The following is a 21,796-nucleotide window of genomic DNA, read 5'->3' as shown; positions in this document are numbered from 1 at the left end:
CCGGTGGTGCGATCAGTGCTTTAGGTACTCTGCAGGCGATTCAGTAGCTCGTGTAAAGATTGCAAAAGATGAATTGCACAACGCTGATGATTGCAAAGATGAATATTTTTTAACCCTAATGAGTCGGCGTGTTCGAACCTCGACGGCGACGTCTGCCGGCCAGATGGAGGAGGTCGGCGCGCCTGGCCAGATTGAGGAGGAGGAGGCGGCGGCGACGACGTGTTCGAGCCTCGACGGCGCTGGTCCGCCGGCCAGATGGAGGAGGTGGCGCGCCGGGCCAGATGGAGGAGGCGGCGACGGCGGCCCAGATTGGAATAGGTGGCGGCGGCAGTGAGTTGCCAGAACCCAAACCCTCGGCCGCGCCTATTCCAATTCCCTGCCTCGCGATGCATGCAGCCGCGCTGCCGAGCGATGCATGCAGATGCGCGAGGAGCCAAGGCAAGCGAGCCGTTTGGAGCCGCTAGGAGCTTCCTAGACGTGCAGACCGTCAGATTTCTCTCCGCCTCCACGCGTCGACCGGGCGGAAGGGTGGGCACCGGATGCGCTTTGCATGCATCCGGGCTGCACCGAATTTTGTTCCCCACCGTGGGGCTCGGCACGCACGCATGCGCCTTCAACGGGACCTGCCAGGGCCCGAACAGGTCTCAGTTCGCGACGTCCATCAACAACGTCTTGTTCGTGACTCCCACGGCGGCCCTGCTGCAGGTGCACTTCGTCGTGGTCACGAATAATCACGATTTTGAGGGATTGGTGAGCGGGAGGATCGAACTCGAGGTGGAGGCACTGCCATAGTGGGTCGATACGAGTTTTTTCAGGGGGGGACTCGAACGGTGACATGTTATCCGAGCAGTACGTACGTGAAAAGAACTTGGACACCACCAGTACGTACGTGAAAAGAACTTGGACAATTGCATGCATGGCTGACCCTCTGAACTCCACTTCCGTTCGGTCGATTGGCCCAGACGCGCAAACGATACGGATTCCGTAGACGAGGAACGAGGCCATTTACGTTTGACGTAGGGAGCCAGGGGATTGGCTAGCACACGACGAGGACAGTAGTAATTTTGTAGGTGCACTAAACTAGACTAGATATTCACATTTATAGCTCTAAATCAATTTAAATTTTGTAATTAATCTAATAATATTTATTTGATGTTATAAATGTTTATACTTTTTGTAGTAATTAATCAAACTTAATATACACATTGTTTTAGAATTACATTTTTTAGGAGCGGAGGGAGTACCTCCTAGTAGTATTTATTATTTAAAGAAGAACACAATGTTTTTATATTAAAAATAGCCATTTGATGATGCGAATAAGAGAAAACATTACATTTTTATAACAAAAGAAAATACAAGCCAACATCAAGTAAATATGAACTTGCGGTACTTTGGCCTTGAGTTACTGCGAGTCATGCAGAAGTAAACGACGTGTATCCCTTCTTTTATATGATAAGATAAATGAAGCATGTATCCCTTCTTAATTGTAAGAGAGCTTACTATATTTTAAGCCTAATGATAGACAATAATGATAAGTATGTATTTGATTGATGTTTTGAGAGAGTTAACTCAACAAGAACGCTTTATGATCTGAGAGTCTGAGACAAATTTTGAATGACACCTTTCTTCTTCCTTAAGGCCCGTTGGTTCCAGGGGCTAAAGTTTAGTCCATATCATATCAGTTGGATACTAATTTGGAGTATTAAACATAGACTAATACAAAACTAATTGCATAGATGGTGACTAATTTACGAGACGAATCTATTAAACTTAATTAGTCTGTGATTTTGATAATGTGGTGCTACAGTAAACATATGTTAGTGCTGGGTTAATTAGGCTTAATAGATTCGTTTCGAAATTAGTCACCATTTGTGCAATTAGTTTTATAATTATCTTAAGTTTAGTTCTCCTGATTAGTATCCGAACGTCCGATGTGACAATGAATAAAATCAAACACCCCCTTATACTCGTAGATGCTTATTGAAAAAGGTGCATTCATTTATCGGGCTGCTTCAATCATAAGTTGATTCTTTGTTTTATCCTAAGAAGAAATTAACCCGCAGCTGACTAGGTATATACTCTATCTATTCCAAAAATAAATCAATTTCTAAAATCTATGCAAGTCAAACTTTTTTAAATTTGACTAACTTTATAAGAAAAAGTAACAACATCTATGATATAAAAAAAGCATATTATGAAAATATATTACATGATATATCTATTGATACTAATTTGATGTCATAAATCTTCACAGGCTTTTTAGAAATTCGATCAAATCTTAAAAAGTTTGATTTAAGATAACGCTCTGTTCACATAACTATACTATTTTTTAAGAAAATTTATTAAAGTATATTGGTCACTCTAAGACTGTGGCCCTGTTCGGCTGGCTGAAAAAAAAATGACTGATGTTAATGTTGATTTGTTGTGAAAGAAAAATATTATTATTTCGCTGAAACGATACGGTCCATAAGTTGAAGCGGGGCCGCAGTCTGTAGCCGACATGTAACCGCTAATCTAAAACTGGTTATTAAACGTGCGTTCTGAGATCGTTCCATCTCGAAAACACAGGCAAAATGTCCTATCGAGAAAAAAAAGAGAGATGGTTCCATCTCATATTTGATTACGTGGATAGGACTGGTTCTTTGTTTGGCTTGTGGGATTGGGAGTTTGGGACAGTAGACATGAATGGTAACATTTACACCGTTATATAGGTCCGTTAGTGGTGGGGCCAATATTCAGTCAAAAATATCTCTTCCACCTCCGTAACCTTAACCCGCGTCTCGTCTCCTCGAGACCTCGAACCATCGGTGGACCGCGACGGGGAGGATCTGCACCGGCAAGAACTTGGGCGGGACGGGAAGAGAGCCACGCCGCGCCGTGCCCACCCGCCATCATCAAAACGGAGTCCAGTTCTAGCCCGATTGGAATCCGACTTGGCTGGCCCCATTGGCCGAATTTTTTATATTTTAGTCTTTTTTTTAAAAAGTTTCTTATAAATAGACCTTGACAGAAAGAATTTAGAAAATGAACCCTTAGCTCGGCGCCATCGATGCTGGCACCGAACTAATTGTCTCGGCGCCAGCGTCTATAGCGCCGACCTGGCTTGGAGCCATAGGCGTTGGCGCCGAGCTCAGCTCCTTGTACGAGAGGCTCTGATGGGACAACGCTATGGACGTGGTGTAAGATTTTTTTTAATTTTAACCTTTTTTTTAATATAATTTTAAATATAACATTGTCGGTTTTTTAAACTAACACTTTTGGCTGCGCCTATTGCCCTGGCGCGGTCAAATGCCAGTGCCGCGCCATGCATGGTGGCGCGGCAGAGGACTGACGTGGCGTGGGCTGGCCTTGGGGACCGATGACGTGGCAGGTCCTGCCGCGCCACCGACCTTGGCACGGCAGTGCCGCGCCCTGATCCGTGGCACGGCTGGACCAAATATATACCGCGTGCGAGCCCGCCCGCTCGCACGCACCCCTGCCCTGTCCTCCCGCCCGAACGCCGCCGCCGCCGCCAACTGCACGCGCCCCGCCGCTAGCGCCCTGCCTACGCCCGCACGCGCCCGCCCGGCCTCGCCTCGCCCCGCCTACGCCCGCACGGCCTGGCCTTGCCCGCTCGCCCACGCCACGCTCGGCCACTCCCATCGCGCAGCGCCCTAGCCGACCGCGCCACGAATGCCGGCGCGTCAAGGACGCCCGCTCCAAAGGTACCCCTCTTGATTTCATTTTTTTATTATTATCTAGTATAGTTAGTATTTTTTGTATCCCTACTGTACCCCCACGTGCCCTCGCAATCGTCGAGCGCCGGCGCAGAAGCAAAAGAGTTGATGATGGTCTGCTAATGCCAGCATTTCTAGGAGCATGTAGGGGCATCGAGGCTATTTTCATTGAGTATTAGTGTCTTTGCGATATCTTAGAACGACTATTGTTATGTGACGGAGGAAGTACCCCTTCCATCCTAAATAAATGCACATCTCGCTTCCTGAAGTTAAATTTTTTAAAAAATTTGACCAAATTTATATAATAATGCACTAATATTTATGATACATAATATATACTATTACATTAATCATGGATTATACTTTCATAATAAACTTATTAGGAGATAGAAATATTGATACCGTTTTTTTAGTTTTGATCAAACTTAAACATATTTGACTACTCGAGAAGCAAGATGTGTATTTATTTTAAGACGAAAGGATTACTTATAATTTTAGAACCAAAGTTTTATATGAATTGATTATGTATTTATTATCTAGTATAGTTAGGATTTTGGGTTTAGGGATTTAGGCTAGTTAGGTTAGTGAATTTATTTGTGAATTTACTAATGTTAACTTGAATTTTATTAATTTGAATACTCTAATGTTTTGTTTATCAATTTGTAACAGGATGGCTCCTCCTACGCAGCATCCGTTGTGTCCCATTCTTAAGGTGGAGTACGACGACCAGCACCGAGCACACATCTTGAGTAACAACGACGCAGATGTGTCCTTGCCTCATTTGAGGCCCCACACTCACACCAGGGTGCATCAGTGGGATAAGTGTTATACGTCGTGCATACGGCGTGCCGGCTTCCTCGAGCTTATCCGTGTTGTCAACCACAGTCTTCCGCTCCTTAACCCAGCACTACTTACTGTAGCTGTAGACAGGTGTGAGTGCATTCTTTGTACGTAAACTTTCTTGTAACAAATTGGAGGCAACTAACAGTCGTTCTATTCTTATAACAGGTGGAGGCCTGAGACCCACACGTTCCACCTACCTTGTGGTGAGATGACCTTAACGTTGCAGGACGTGAAGACTATTTTAGGCCTTCGGTTGGGGGGACTTCCAGTGATAGAGATAGTTGACAACGATCATTAGAGGGAGCTAGTGGCTTAGTTTACTGGCTTTTTTCCACCGAACGATGATGCTTCTAAGAAAAATAGATGAGTAATTCAAGCATATTTAATACTTGCATTGCTCTACAGCTAGCATCAGGTCTTATTTTCTTTGATCAAATACAGGAAAAGTTTCGGTGTTTCGTCGTCCCGGATCACAGAGCGCTTTGAGTACTTGGACCCACAAGCTGAGGATGCACAGATCGACAGGTTCATTCGAGTGTGGCTTTGGCACTTTTTTAGTGCTTTTTCTCTTCCCAGATGCCTCGGGCAACACCATCAGCTGGATCTTCCTTGACATACTTCGTCAGCCATGGAAGAACATAGCGGGGTACAGCTGGGACATCGCAGTCCTGGCATAGACGTATCGACAGCTATGCGTTGCCTGCCGTCGCACCTCAGGACATGCGAACCTTAGGGGTTGCTCCTACCTACTCCAGGTTTGGTGTTGGAAACAATTACCCGTTGGAAGGCCCCTTAATAATGGTTTATTGATAAGTACTTCGGTTCATTATATTCTTCCAAACAGTTAGATATGATGAGATTATTTATTGCTAATTTATTATCGTGTTCAATACAGCGATGGAACGAGCATGATACACTCTCTACAGCTCTGTATATCTAGACGGAAGCACAATTAGTTAGAGGAAATATGTGGCGCAAGTACAGAGAGTATACGGACGGTCTCGACGTCCTGACACAGCACCAGGTTACGCTCTCTATACTATCGTAGCAGTGTCTTCTTCGATGTATACTATATCACAACTTAACACAATTACGAATTTTTAGGTGTTTTGGTGTCCTTGGGGTTCTCCGGAGCTCTAGGGCTATCTGAGTCCTATCACTAGGGACGAGTCACACGAGTATCGCTACGACGTCTCTCTTATTTTCTTCCATGTGGTCGAGATTCACTTGCCCATCCGAGTCTGTAGACAGTTTAGAAGAATGACATGGTGCCACCACCGCTTTACTCCACCAATCAAGAATTACACAGGTGTGTTATCGATTAATAATAATGCTATAATTCAGATGTTTGTTTGGTACAACTAACATCGTTTTGTTGCAGGTTTGACCGCAGGAAGAGATACAAGACCAAGGATTGGCGCGTGACACACAGCTCGTACATCCATTTATGACAGACCAGGGTACCATATGCGGTCCTTACGGGTCCTCCACACGACCAGCATACCTTCAACGAGTACCTGCGGTGGCTTCACAGGTCTACGAGGACACATATCAAGCCCCCGTACACTGACATGGCGATTGACGAGGACTCGAAGGAGGATGTCATCGAAGATGTATACGACGTTACCACTAGGGGGGACACACAGCTACAGAGAGCCCCGCTTCAAAGATACGTGGTAAGATACTTGAATGGTACAATTTGTTATCCTTTTGGTATTAAGTATGTGTACTAAAATAGTCCAACCACGTTTCTGTACCCAAGCGACACAATTGTCAAGGCTATCCAACGAAGCAGCGTTTCAGCTTCATGAGTCTAAAGGGCAGGGGCTAGGCGTTCTTGCGGCTTTTGTGGAGGTAAACATAAACTTGTCCATTTCGAAAATGTTTCTTTAGTGTATATACGTTTGGGTAATGCACTAACTTTAACGTCTATTTATGCAGAAGGTGAAGAAGAGCTGCAGGAAGCTAGCTCAGAAGCTGAGCTGCATGGACACTTCTTATGAGGAACCGTTACTCCCGACGCGGTCGGGTGGCACGTCTTCAGCCTCTTTGAGGACACCAGCCGGCTCTTTCTCAGCTGATGACTTCGGTGCGGTCGGGTGTCACTTTCGCAGTACATACACCACCACATCATAGCGCTGGGAAGGACCCTGCAACCGAGGACGACGATGACAACGACCCCTTGGGCTTTCGCAGATAGCACGATCAGTGGGACGATTGGCCGCAGCATAAGATCGGCATGTGTCAGCTAGGTGGTGCCCCGCTTGGTACCCAAGGAGCCTCACAGGTACTATCAAAGATAGTTTATTTAAATACGTACGCTCTATAAACTAACGATCATAAAAAATTATAAGTAATCGTGCGTATCATATACCTGTAGGGTACGAGCCGTACGCACCATCGACGCGATCATACCGACGTTGGCTACACTCCCAATATGTTGCCAACAAATCCAAAGAGACAGAGACGTCCGAGGGATCCTTACACTCCTGGGTCTTAGTTTGTTAGGTCAAACGAATATTGGCATCCAAAATTTGTGGGGTTATTTGGTTATGTTATCTGAAACTTATGTCAAAACAATGAATATGTTATGTGGCAGCTTGTTAACTTGCTTCTTATTCGTTTCTTTGAGTCGTGGCAGCACTACCGGTGAGATTAAGTACCCTGCGTTCGGGAACCGGCAGTCACGACGTATCTAGACGTCGGTGGCAATTTTTCGTAATTGATTAGTTAAAATGGTGTATAACCGTATTATGAAAGACGAAAAACTAATCATTGGCTTATCAAATTCTCTATTCGGTCATAAAAAAAACTCAATAAAATATGGACACAACGCGTTTCGATTCAACCATCCAGGTAGCCCGAACGGGTGGTAGGCGCAACAGCTAGGTGGTGTGGCTGCTCAGGCGGTATATTTGGTCCAGCTGTCCCACGAAACAGGGCGCGGCACTGCCGCGCCACGCAATAGGGCGCGGCACTACTGCGTCAAGGTTGATGGCGCGGCAGGACCTGCCACGTCATCGGTCCCCCAGGCCGGCCCATGCCACGTCAGCCCTCTGTCGCGCCACCATGCATGGCGCGGCACAGGCATTTGACCGCGCTAGGCCAATAGGCGTGACCAAAAGTGTTAGTTTAAAAAAAACCGACAGTGTTAGATTTAAAATTATATTAAAAAAGGGTTAAAATTAAAAAAAAATCTGGTGTAACAGGTCCGGTCCAGGGCTCCAGCACAACAAGATTGACCAGGAGATGCACGAGAATCTTTATTTCCCTCCTTTCTTTATTTCTTTCCCAATGCAAAGTGCGCAGTCGAGCAGCAGCTAGTAGGGGCAGGTAGTCCGAGCAGTAGTCGCGTTGCCTCGGTTCCGTGCTCATCATAAAAACTTGCTGGCCGAGCGCTGGTGCATCTGGCTGCCTTCCTCCACTCCTCTCTCTCCCATACATCTCCCTAGCAGTCCGTGGCGCGGTGAGGCACGTGCGATGGCGTGGTCAGTGCTACAGTGCGCGCAGAGGCATGAGCGACGGAGTGGGCAGCGATGGGACAAGGCGGGACGGCTCGCCTGCCTCTCCCTATGCGCAAAATCCCTGATTAAAAAAAACAGGAAAGCTATACCTTGCGCAAAATCTATAGGCGACGGACTGGCCTGTGCGCAGTGGAACTACATGTGCAAGTGATAGGGGCAGGTGCAGCAGCAAGTGCAAGTGTAGGTCTAACCCGTCATATGCATGAAGATTTATTTTCTCATCAGTTGGCCCGGCCTTCTTTGGAGGCCATAGTAGTACTTTCTTTTCTCCCACCTGCACTTCACAAATAGTTTCTCGCACACGATAAATTCCAGAATCAACGCAAAAATATAAAACTCCTCTCATTTACTTGTCCAAAATAATTTACTTTAGCACGACACCAGCCATCTATTTTATATACTACTCCGAGTTCAAATTATACCCTCTAACACCCACTTGGTAGTTATATATTTTATTTCAACGAATGGGAACGAGCTACTCCTCTCTATGTAGTCAGGCGACAGAGTGGGCAGCTGAGGTAGTGAGGACCCGACTACATAGAGAGGAGTTTTATGTTTTTGCGTTGATTCTGGGATTTATTTTGTACGAGAAACTATTTATGAAGTGCAGGTGGGAGAAAAGAAAGTACTATTATGGCCTCCAAAGAAGGCCGGGTCAAGTGATGAGAAAATAAATCTGCATGCATGTGTATAGGGGCTGATGTGACGGGTCAGACCTACACTTGCACCTGCTGCTGCACCTGCCCCTATCACTTGCACATGTAGTCCCACTGCGCACAGGCCAGTCCGTCGCTCACGGATTTTGCGCAAGGTATAACTTTCTTGTTTTTTTAACGGGGGATTTTGCGCATAGGGAGAGGCAGGCGAGCCGTCCCGCCTCGTCCCATCGCTGCCCACTCCGTCACCCACGCCTCTGCGTGCACTGTAACACTGACCACGCCATCACACGTGTCTGACCGCGCCATGAACTGCCAGGAGATGTATGGGAGAGAGAGAGAGAGGAGTGGAGGAAGGCAGGGCAGATGCACCAGCACTGCTCGGCCAGCAAGTTTTTGTGACGAGCACGGAACCAAGGCAACGCGGCTGCTGCTCAGACTGCCTGCCCCTGCAGGCTGCTGCTCGACTGCGCACTTTGCGTTGGGAAAGAAATAAAGAAAGGAGGGAAATAAAGATTCTCGTGCATCTCCTGGTCAATCTTGCTGTGCTGGAGCCCTGGACCGGACCTATTACACCACGGCCATAGCGTTGTCCCATCAGTGCCTCTCGTACAGGGAGCTGAGCTCGGCGCCGGCGCCTATGGCGCCAAGCCAGCTCAGCGCCAGAGACGCTGGCGCTGAGACGGTTAGCTCGGCGTCAGCATCGATGGCACCGAGCTAAGGGTCTATTTTCTGAATTCTTTCCGCAAGAGATCTATTTGTGAGAAACTTTTAAAAAAGGGCTAAAATGTAAAAAATTCGGGCCCCATTGGACAGTGGCACAGGCTTCCTTTCCGCGCGCATAAATACGCGGTTTCCCAGGGTGGCCGACGGAAGTAGCGATAACTCTGCCCCTGTCCGTAGGGTCTAATACGAAAAAGGCGATTTGTTAGGCTGCCTCGAGATCTATCGCGGAACCTAAATCTTCGACATACTAAGAGGGTGTTTAGTTGGGCGAATTTTAGATTTTGGGCTACTGTAGCACTTTCGTTTTTATTTGACAATTAGTGTTCAATCATAGTCTAATTAGGCTCAAAACGTTCGTCTCGCGATTTCCAATCAAACTGTGCAATTAATTTTTTTTCGTCTATATTTAATGCTCTATGCACGTATCACAAGATTCGATGTGATGGGTACTTTATCACTTTTTTAGAATTTAACTTGGCAACTAAACACTAAATACAGTCTTCAACAGAGAAAACCCATTTTAGATACTAAAGACATAATCCAAATATAACTATTCTCAATTCTGGAGACTGCGAAAAGCTTGTCTCCTGATCTCGTCGTTGGACAAGACAGACAAAAAAAAAGAGAGTATTGAACCCGCCTGTAGCGGTTCGAACCAAGCAACTATCGCTTCCGTCGCCGGCGAGCCTCGTCCTCTCTGACCGCCGACGCCGTCGCCGCCGCGGAAGGGGAAGCGATGGGGTTCTTGGACGGCCTCCGTCTCGACACGCTGGTGAAGCGCGTCTGCAAGTCGCTGCTCAAGAAGCGGCTTGGGGATCTGATCCTCGGCGACCTCGACCTCGACCAGTTCGACATCCAGCTTGGCCGCGGCACGCTGCAGCTCAACGACCTCGCCCTCAACGCTGAGTTCATCAACCGTAAGGTGCTTTTTTTTTTTCTTCCGCGCCCTCCCCCGCCTGCTCTCGCGGTTCCGGCGTCTTGTTCTCCCTCCCATGTGTATTGGAGCCGTCGCAGTCCGCTTCCGATTAGGCGCAGAGGGAGGTTAGGTTTTGTGATGGTTCCATCGCCGACTGCCGCTCGCCTGTTTTCTGGATGATCGGATTGTGGCGTGGGGAAGTTAACAACTTGGGACTCAAGTTAGGAATAATAATTGATTTGATTGCTGGGTGGGTTTAGTTGTTTCATTTTAAATTCTGATCGTGATTGGCCACTGTTTTGTGGCGCAAGTTCTAGTTGGTATTGAGGCAGGGGTTTTGGCTTTTTTTGTGCTGGAGCTGAAGATTGGTGGGGTAAAGAAGTGGAGCTGTAGAATTTTTTTTGATTGATGTCTGTGTCAATTTTGGTTAATCTCAATCTGTTGTTCTATTGTATACTTCAGTAGGTTCTTATTAGTTCAGTTGGTACCTAAAAGTTTATGGAATAGCTGCAAAATCTGATCTTGGGGGCAGGAGAAGAGGCTATGCACCTTTGTTGCAGTTCATTCATAGGAAGCATCTTAAATTGAAATACATTACAATGTAAAGCGTGTACACACCGAAATGCTAAGGGTGGCTAGTGTTAAATTCAATTTAGCAGAAAGTATCATGTGGCCAGTTAGTCTATGATTTTACTTGCTGTTCTTTGTAGCTTCAATACTCTTTGTTCACTATTTTTCTTCTAATTTTATTCATCGTGGTACTTAGCATACCACAATCATCGCTTATTCGAATGCCCCAAAAAAAGTTGTGGATCCTGCAGAATTTAAATTGTTTGCTTCCTGTCTTAAAGTGAAATCATCAGTTAATTTTCTGTATTATTTCAGTTATCAGGATCCCCTATTACGCTGAAAGAAGGATCGATAAAATCCCTGCTAGTTAGATTCGCTGCTAGCTGCGAGATTGTTGTTGAAGAATTGGAGCTTGTGCTTGCTCCATCTGTTGCAAGTGAAGTTGATGATGTGCATACTGAATGCTCTGTCTCTGGTAGTACTAGTGACACGCAGACATTAGTCAAGACTCAAAGAAATGAATCCGATAGCAATCAGTGTTCCACTTCTGTATCTCGAGATGTGGATGAAGGTGTAAAGAGAATTGCCAGTGCCGTCAAATGGTTTCTGACAAGCTTTAATATCAAGTTAAAGAATGTCTATGTCGTATTTGATCCTCAAATCAGTTTGAATAGTGGAGTCCCAGAAACTAGTCGATCTCTAGTTTTCCGAATTAAAGAGGTGGAATTTGGAACCCAACTTGGTCTATTTAAACTGGACAACTTTTTAACTTTCCATGAGGCGGTCATTGAGTTTTTGAAGATGGATGATGTCGACGCACTGCTTCAAAATGATCCAGTTAGAGGAACAGCTGACATTTCAGCACGTCATAGTACTACTGCAGTCTTCACCGGTCCCATTGGTGGCTTCTCAGGGAAGCTTAACTTAAGCATCCCATGGAATAAGGGGTGCTTGAACTTTGAGAAAATTGATGCAGATGTGTCAGTTGATTCATTAGAATTACGGTTACAAATCAGCAGCATCCGGTGGATCATGAATGTATGGGATTCTCTCCAAAGAAAGCCAGTAGATGAACAGAGTTGTGTTCATAATATTGCAGATATCTCTATTAGTTCTTCCAGCTCTGCCTTCTGTCCACCTGCTTCAAGCTCTTTGAAACCAGGTTTAGATTCTGTGATAGCCACCAGTGAATACTTGGCACAGAGCACATTTTCTCAAAGCAAGCAGGATAAAATTCAGGATTCTTTCCTTACAAGGGCACACGTGATAACAGACTGGATGGAGCCTGTTGCCCGTAAGGATCTAGGCGGCCCTGATTCAGATTGTGACGAAAGGTTTGTTTCTGCCCTACATTTCATTCCTTGAAATTCTAATTAACTCTCATAGTGCACCTTGAAATTGATTTTGCCATATTATTGTCAATGTTGCTATACCACAATTTGCTTCTGTTTCTATATTTTGTGAATATTAGACCAGCAATAATAAGGTCTTCAAAATTAGTCCATTGGTCTGTGCATGCTTTCCAACTGCCAACAGTAAACAGCTTTTTTTTTCATTTCTTCTCATTTGTGGTCGCCACAGAGCCCACTTATTGCTATCTTCTTTCTCGAATTGTTCTTTACTGCATTCCTTTGAAGTCCTGTATTTATAATTTAAAAAACAGGGCAACTTGCAGAGGGCCATTGACATTATTTGCTTGAGTATTTCTCTGCACCTTTGATATATAGCCAGGAGTTTTAGTGGTCAAATGCACTAGTTTTCTCTCTTCTTTGGCTTTAGCATAAATTTCCCTTTGCTTTGGCACTTAAGTAATTCTTCCATAAGAGTTTCTTGCTGTTTTCTAACAACAACAACAACATAGCCTTTCAGTCCCAAGCAAGTTGGGGTAGGCTAGAGTTGAAACCCACCAAGAGCCCCAAATCACGATTCAGGCACTTTAATAGCTGCTTTCCAAGCACTCCTATTCAAACATAGATCTCTATGTATATCTTAAGCTTTCAAATATCTTTTTATTGCCTCCCCCCATGTCAATTTCGGTCTTTCTCTACCTCTCCTCATATTATTAGCTTGGCTTAAGACTCCACAATGCATTGGTGCCTCTGGAGGTCTCCTTTGGACATGGCCAAACCACCTCAACCGATGTTGGACAAGCTTTTCTTCAATTGGTGCTACCCCTAGGCGATCACGTATGTCATCGTTCCGAACTCGGTCCATTCTTGTGTGATCACAAATCCATCGCAACATACGCATTTCTGCAACACTCAGTTGTTGAACATATCGAATCTTTGTAGGCCAACATTCTGCTCCATACAACATAGCCGGTCTAATCGCCGTTCTATAAAACTTGCCTTTTAGCTTTTGTGGTACCCTCTTGTCACAGAATGCCAGAAGCTTGTCGCCACTTGATCCACCCTGCTTTGATTCTATGGCTAACGTCCGCACAAATATCTCCATCCCTCTGTAGCATCGATCCCAGATACCGAAAGGTATCCTTCTTAGGCACTACTTGACCTTCCAAACTCACATATCCCTCCTCCTGTGCAGCTCCGCCAAAGTCGCATCTCATGTATTCGGTTTTAGTTCTGCTCAATCTAAAACCTTTAGACTCAAGGGTCTGCCGCCATAACTCTAGTTTCCTATTTACTTCCGCCTGGCTCTCGTCCACTAACACTACATCGTCAGCGAATAACATACACCAAGGGATATCCCCTTGTATGTTTTTGGTAACCTCATCCATTACCAAGGCAAAGAGATACGGGCTTAAGGCCGACCCTTGCTGTTTTCTAAGTTTCATTTATTTATATTGTTGTGGGAAGCATGCTAGTTTTTTAAAAGAAGTTGTTTTTGGGCTGTTCTAATTACTAACCCCTTGTTATTTCTGACAGCATTGATCAGTTCTTTGAATGTTTTGAGGAATTGAGGAACTCCCAGTCAAGTTTAGGAAACAGTGGTATATGGGACTGGACGTGTTCAGTGTTCAATGCCATAAGTTTTGCATCCACTTTAGCTTCTGGATCTGATCAAATTCCTAAAGGTATTCATTCCAACTTTGGTGTATTACTTTCAGTTTACTAATGGTTATGCCATACCTTCCACTCTTCTTGGTTTTGGTTATGAATGAAATAATGTGGCTTCTTCATCTGCCATTTTCTTTGACTCTTGAAACTATCCATGTTAAATGGATTGTTTTTCTTAGGAAAAAAAGTGGCATCCTTTACATGGACAGTCTCCAAAACACAGCTTTTCCCATCAATTTCTGTTGATGTATATGTTCTGAACCAATATATTGTGATATCATGAAAGTATTTGTCAAGCTGAATCTGTACATGCTAAACTATAAACATTCATCGAGATATTGTTGGTCAAGCTTAAAGTTCATTTACTGCTTGTGTCCCAAAAGGGCAACTTTTTTTTTATGTGACTGGAATATGTATCAGACTGTTAGCACCTAAGTATATCGATGATGGAACATGGTCTGGACCTCGAATTCAATTGATGGTATTGTTAAAAAACGTTTTTTTTTTCTTTTCATATTATTAGTATTATAAATTGGAAAACAGATTTTAACTAACAGAGTAAACTAGTTGATAATGTACTGAAAAAACACCCTTAACATTGGACGCAGTTCTCAATTCATGCAAAAAACACTGTGTTTCATCAAAAGCTCATATACCATGTTCTAAGTTCGCCCATTATGATGTTGATCACACTTCTTTATTATGAGTAGCAACAGAAGTGACTTATGAATAATAGCTTACTGACACTATCATGGCCATCTGTTAGTACCACAGGTATGAACAAAACCGTTGCATTTATTTCAATCGTGGAACCATGTGGTTGTAGTATTTTACTTCTGCCACTGAAATGATCAGATCATCCATATATATGACTATACTTATTTTACTTTTCATTTGGTAACAGAACCAGTTGTCAAGAGGACCTTACGAGCCTCCATCACCGAGGTATCTGTTCTTCTTTTGTTCAGTGATGACACAGATATCGAAAATTCCAGTGTTCCTGTCAGCGCAGTGGATGATATGAGAAATTCTGAAATGTTTTCGAGCTGCCTTTCCTCTGAGCATTTTGAGAAATCAATTATATCTCCTGCTACAGCTTCCAGCTTAAATATGCATCATCTCAAAGCCAAGTGTGAGAACATTCACCTTGATCTACAGGTATTCATTTTGTCTGTACTGGTACAGCAGTGCTATTCTTAGTCCATGCATCATTTTAGTTTCACCAAGCTTGGTGTTTAATATTTTTTCTTGTTGATATCTGCAGACTTATCCAAAAAATGTAAGGTTCAAGGCATCAATTGCCCAAATTAAGATTGATGAATACTACCACTCCGGAAACAATAATTCAGATGATTCAAACCTTGGTAACCACTTCTTGAACAATAACTTGCGGCAAGGAGTTCAAGCTTCCCTCCCTCGGTGCCTGTTTGCTGCTGGAGATCACTCGGTGGAAACCTATGAATTTTGTGGCAACAGTTCAAGTGAATTGACTAGAGTTGAATTGCTAAAAACTTTTGGCGAGTGCACATTCTATTATGGTGTCAGTACCAAAGATCAAGATGGCAATTTAGTAAGCTCAACTTCTATGTCGATCTGTTTGGCGCCTTTGCTTTTATGGGTGCACTTCCATACAATATACATGCTACTGAGTTTTGTAAGTAAAGCTGAGTCTGATTTGTCACATGGAGAGCATAAAATTCAAAAACATGGTGACGAAAAAGGAAGCAGATTGACTACCAGCACAAACATGCCCTCAAGTGGAAGTCTAAAAGTTCAGATATCCCTATCACCGGCAAGAATCGTCCTGTGCTTTCCATCTGAGTTTTCATGGGATTTGAGCCACCCATCTGTCCTGGATAAGTTCCTGGTGATCGACCACACTTCATGTCTGAACATGGTAGGAACTGCATCACACCCCCAAAATGAAATGCAAAATGAGGTTCATCTTAGCAAGCCGTGTACGTCAATCCATTTGGCTCTAGGGAACATAGATGTATATTTGGTTATGCCAGTCAATAATGTATTGGTTGGTAGAACTTTCTCTACAATGAAGATTCTTTCTGTTACTGGAGCCAGTTATAATGACTCTGGCATCACACTGATCAGGAGAATGTATCCTGTAACTGGCCCTGAGATTTTGAACAATGCTTGGAGTTTGCCAAAGCTGCATGATGAAAAGATTACTAAAAAACAGAACAGCAAATGGGCTGGCATTTCCCCTTCTTCAACACATGATCTTGCAGAGACAGGATCTAGTATGCGCCAGGAGCTCCTTAAGAGCAGTGAGCTCTTATTTCATGTTCAACTTTCTTGTGTCTCAGTACAACTTAGTAAAAAGGATTGTGAGTTACTAAATAAGCTGCTAGATCATGTCATTGAGGGGATATCAAATGAACAAACAAGCATTTCTGGAAATTCCAAGGACCAATCTGTTCTGATCAATGATATCTGCATTCAAACATCTGTCCTTTTTGAATGCAGTATCTTGGAAATTTGCACTGAATTGAATGAAACAGTGGAAGTTGGTCCTTTATTACAGGCAGAACTAAAAGGATCCTGGAACTCTCTTAAGTTGAAAGTTTCAAAATTTTCTCTTTTCTCCTGTTCAAATGTTGGAGGCCTCAACAATGCTAGTTTTCTTTGGGTGAATCATGCTGAAGGTGAGCTTTGGGGTTCTGTTAGTGCTAAGAATGATAAAGACCCTGGAGAAAGTAAAGATTTTCTTATAGTGGCTTGCAAGGACTCTGCCTGCAGGCGGGGTGATGGTGAAAGTACTAATGTGCTGTCTATTGGCACTGCTGGCTGTTCTGTGACCCACATCAGGAACCCAAAGCTAAAAGAGAACTACACTTCTGTTGATGTTCGTTCTGGTACAATTGTAGCACCTGGTGGCCGTATGGATTGGATCAATGCGATATGCCTGCTGTTCAGTTCAGGTTCAGATAGAACTGAAAAGTCAGATGATAGCAACACAGTAAATAGCTATCAATCTGGTGAACCTTATTCGTCATCTTTATTTCTCGAGTTGGCTGATGTTGCTGTTAGCTATGAACCTCATTTTAAAAATTCCACTCTCAGTGCTGGAGCAGCAGACCGCAAGTTTTTCTCATGCCTTTTAGCTGCATCATCATTTAAACTCCATAATAAATCTGCATCAGCCTCTGCAGCTACTGATTTTGATATCCAGTTACGTGATCTTGGGGTCCTCATTTCTCAATCATCTGGCTCAACAAATGTCACTTGTAGTTATGGTGTAGATTACCTTCGTCAGTCAGGTTATATTAAGGTTGCCCAGAATACATTCGTTGAAGCTTCTCTAAGATTAGATTCTTCCTTTTGGAAGCTTGAAATATCTGATTCCCAATTTGATATTGGTACATGTCATGACACAATTTATGGTCTTATTGGTTTGGGATCCCAACTCCAGCAGCTATATGGTCCAGATATGCAGGATGCTTTAGATCATCTACAGTCTAGGTGGAATAGTGTTCAGCAGGCAAACAGGCAAAATATGGCTGCTGATGCATCAGACAAGTCTGAGAGCAGTTTGGAGATTTCGGCGGATTCTGGGGATTACCAGTCAGATGGATTGCTTGATGATATTATTGAGAATGCTTTTTACACAGAGGACTGCTTGGACAACAATTTTTGGGAGAGCAATTGCCATCACTTATTTAGTAGCAGTGAGACGGATGATGGATTTGAGCTGAATGCAGCCACTTCTTCACATGAATTTCTTAGATCTACTCTGGAAGGCAATGTTACTCAAAGATCACTAGAACGGAATACCTGTCCTGATCAAATCATTGATTCATATTATATGCCTGAATTTCATCAATCATTATCAACTCTATGTGATGAAGAGCATAAATGTACATCTGGTGACAATTCTCGTAGAACCCTGGAAAGTGAAGATGCTGGATGGTATAACAATGTTCCCTTAACAATAGTTGAGAATCATGTTTTGAAAAAGAAAAACAAGCAAGTACTTCAACATGAAGTGGCTTCTGTTTGCAGTTTGAATCCTGATAATCTGAAAGGAAAGGTTCATATTCATGATATAGATGTAAAGTGGCGGATGTATGCTGGAGATGACTGGTTATTACCTCAGAAAAATTCAACTAGCTTAACATGCACAGATGGAAGAGATAGGAGCTCTTCACTGGAATTTACCTTGAGAGGGCTCAGTATCCAAGTTGACATGTATCCAAATGGGGATGTTTCTATATCTAAGCTATCCGTAGCTGCTGAGGACTTAACTCTTTGTGATCAAAGTATCTATGCTCCGTGGAAACTGGTATTTCTATATTACCAAGTTATTATATGAGACAATTCCTTATTTGACACTGGAAAAATAAGTCGTTCCTTTCTTGGCCTTGAAATTTTCTTCGTTCCCTATTTGACACCCACTTCAACTTTTATCCCTAATTTGACACTACCGTCAAATCCGTTAGCTAACGGTGTTAACTGGCTGTTAAAAAGACGTTTTTGCCCCTAGAAAAAAAAGCGGCGAAGCAAATTTGAGAGGAAACAAAAACCTGCGCCTTTTTTTTGCAGCTGGGCGCATGCATCAAAGGCGGGCGCAGTTTTTTTTTTCTCTCAAATTTGCTTCGCCGCTTTTTTTCTAGGGGCAAAAACGTCTTTTTAACAGCCACTTAACACCGTTAGCTAACGGATTTGACAGTAGTGTCAAATTAGGGATGAAAGTTGAAGTGAGTGTCAAATAGGGAACGGAAAAAATTTCAGGGCCAAGAAAGGAACGACTCATTTTCCCAGTGTCAAATAAGGAATTCTCTCTTATTATATTTACAAACTAGCTTTAGTTCCATGGCTAATGATTTGTAATCATTCTCATCCTTTTAAAAAGGTTCTTGGATGTTACAACTCAAAGGATTACCCAAGAGAGTCTTGCTCCAGTGCATTCAGGTTAGAACTGGAGTCTGTGAGGCCTGAGCCACAGGCACCTTTGGAAGACTACAGGTAAATGAAGTATTACATTTCGACATAAGATTGGATTCATATGATGAAAAAAAGACCCTTAGCTTCTTTCTGTTAATCCATACTGAGTTTTGCCATACTCAATTGATTCAAAAGATTATTTATGCCATTCATACCTATAGGAAAACATTCTTTGGTTAGATTGTAGTTGAAAAACCTATGTAGTGGCTGCAGATCAGTTATGGAATAAGGCAGGATGCACTTGCTAATTTATGTTTTTGCATAAGTGAGTAAACATAAATGGTAGAGCCTACGCATCAGAGGCTCTATAAATGTGTCCCACTGGAGTTTGAGGCATAAGGCATTTGTACCCACTACCAGGTGACATTGATGCTACTTGGTCTGTCATGGCAAAGGGTTAGGCAAGAGGGAGGGAGGGCATAGGCATTGGAGGGTGTAGGGAGCCTTTGGGGGACCCCTTTTATTGCTTAGTCTAAAAAGTATGTTGTAGCTTAAAAAGGGAGAAAAAAAAAGGAGACACATCTGAAAAGATATTGCTTGAAAGGTCGACAAAAGCCACCCAAAAGCTGGCTCACCTGTACAGGTGCATTGTTGCCACAAGCCGGGTCTTAACCCATATAATTACAAGGGTTCGAGCCCTGATTCGTAGCCTCACAACTGGAGAACTTACCACCATCCTACAAGCATGTTTTCAGTGCTCTTATTTAAGAGAGCTCTTCATAGAAACAATATGGCCAACACTCTCACGGTGCAACTGGTCAGCACAACACGCCAAAGAAGCGGTTGGTTGAGCCAGCCTGGGTTCGAGTCACGGCACCAACTTCTTAAGATGAAAATCAGGGGGACGTCCCTCCCCTTGGTCATTTTTTTTTATAGAAACAATATGAAATACTCTCTCACTTTTGTGCTCTCTTGATATTACATTTACAATTGATTCTCTTCTGTTGCACTATCCTAATTTTTGCAGGCTCCATCTCGAGATTTTGCCTCTACAATTGCATCTTGATCAAGAGCAACTTAACTTCCTAATCAATTTCTTCACGAATGATTCATGTAACAACGATCCTCATTTGCATTGCGAAAATGAGACTGTTGATGTGGAGAGCACAAGCAATGGAAGCAATACAGTTGTGGATGAGGCATTACTTCCTTTCTTTCAGGTATTTCCATGTTCATCATCACTTACTTTAACAGACGGCTCAGTGAACTACAAACACAATCGTCAGATTTTGTCGTATTTGTTATGGGCTCTTTGAATTAATCTAGGCCATTAGATGATCTTAAAATCTAGCAGTGTTGGTGGAGTTCTGGCTGGCCATGTGAGGCGCATGAGCAGCTTGGGCCCACCTGTCATTAGGTGGAAGATATGGAAGAAACGGGCGATTTGCAAAAATGGGACTCAAAACATCCGTCGTTTGCAGATTTGACATTGGACCCACATTCATAGACACAGATGGACCCACTTGTCATCCACCCGAGTGTCATCATAATCAAGGAGTCAATCTTTCGAGTGTCATTTTTGCAATTTTTTCGGAAGAAACACCCCTGCTTTTAATAATATAATAATAATATTATTATTATTGTTATTGTTATTATTATTATATTATTATTAGTTTGCATTCAATGAACTGATCATGTTGTCACAAAAGGCCAAGCAAGTGCTAATTTTGTTTGCTTCATGTGACAAACAACAATCACATATCATTTCATTGTAAGCCTCAGGGCTATTTGTCTTCAGTATATAACATTGTGATTTGTTTTTTCCTCTCTGATGCCAGAAATTTGATGTAAAGCCGCTTGTTCTGCACATTAATTATATACCCCGTCAGTTTGACCCGATTGCACTAGGCAAGGGAAATTACGCAGAACTTCTCAACATTCTTCCATGGAAGGTAAACTGTAGTGAAAGAAACACATTTAGTAGCAAAGAAACTTTCTGATGATTATGTATAATAACCCTGATATGAGATTTCTTGCACAGGGAATTGATTTGAAGCTTAAGCATGTTTCTGCAATGGGTGTTTACGGATGGAACAGCATAGGTGATACAGTAGCTGCGGAATGGTTGGAAGACATTTCTAAAAATCAGGTCCTCATCTCCCCTTGTGCACCTGTACTCTCAGATATGTATGCTTTTGCATGAGTGACACGGAACATGTAAAAACTCGATAGCAGAAAAAGTCTACAAGAAATAGAGATAATATTTAGTTTTTCTTGTGCAAATACAGAGAAAATACTAAATCTCCACTTGATTTATGAATAAATCCCCCTGTAGTCTGAACTGAAGTATCTGTTGTCTAGGTGCACAAATTGCTAAAGGGCTTCCTCCAATAAGATCACTGGTTGCTGTTGGTTCAGGGACCAGAAAGTTGGTCTCTTTGCCCATCAAAAGCTACAAGAAGGATCGGAAATTGCTCAAGGGAGTGCAAAGAGGTAAATATAGATATATAGTGTAGAAAATATACAAATTATGTCAGCTAGCATTGCTGCTGGAATTGTGATTATGCAGTGGTACTATGAACTGCAGATGGTGACACGATCCTCCATTACTGTTGGAGTACGAGAGCATGAGTATATTAGGCCCATGAGGCCCATGTATGACTAATATATATTGCTACCCTTCTAGGGTTAGCCTAAGATATAGATTCTCACAACTCTAGCATGGTATCAGACTAGGTTTTCTTCTCCCCAACCAGCCGCCAGGCGCCGCCGGCCGGCCTCTTGCCGCCGCCATGGCTGGCCGCCCTCCCCCTCCCTCCCCCACCTACTCCAGGCCTTCCCCTCCCTTCCCTACCCCTCCTCCTGGGCCCCAGCGCGCGGGCGCGGCCGGCCCGCCGCCGCCGCAGGCGCGGCCTCCTTGCCGCAGGCG

At 43.5% G+C, this 21,796-nt stretch overlaps 1 protein-coding gene across 1 annotated transcript; it reads left to right on the top strand.

The window, feature by feature from the left end:
• Window positions 1–10,074: 10,074 nt before the first annotated feature.
• On the top strand, window positions 10,075–21,347 carry LOC136528346 (autophagy-related protein 2-like). The gene is made up of 10 exons (XM_066521295.1): window positions 10,075–10,387; window positions 11,267–12,285; window positions 13,837–13,985; window positions 14,873–15,126; window positions 15,233–18,265; window positions 18,836–18,948; window positions 19,895–20,087; window positions 20,706–20,819; window positions 20,909–21,016; window positions 21,229–21,347. Exons 1-10 carry the CDS (start codon window positions 10,202–10,204, stop codon window positions 21,259–21,261), a joined length of 5,202 nt encoding a protein of 1,733 aa, XP_066377392.1. The 5' UTR covers window positions 10,075–10,201; the 3' UTR covers window positions 21,262–21,347.
• Window positions 21,348–21,796: the final 449 nt, after the last annotated feature.

The sequence above is a fragment of the Miscanthus floridulus genome, chromosome 19 (assembly GCF_019320115.1).
Source record: "Miscanthus floridulus cultivar M001 chromosome 19, ASM1932011v1, whole genome shotgun sequence".
NCBI classification, from domain to species: Eukaryota; Viridiplantae; Streptophyta; class Magnoliopsida; order Poales; family Poaceae; genus Miscanthus; species Miscanthus floridulus.
Note: the sequence above shows the minus strand (reverse complement) of the source record. Positions and strands in the feature narration are given on the sequence as shown.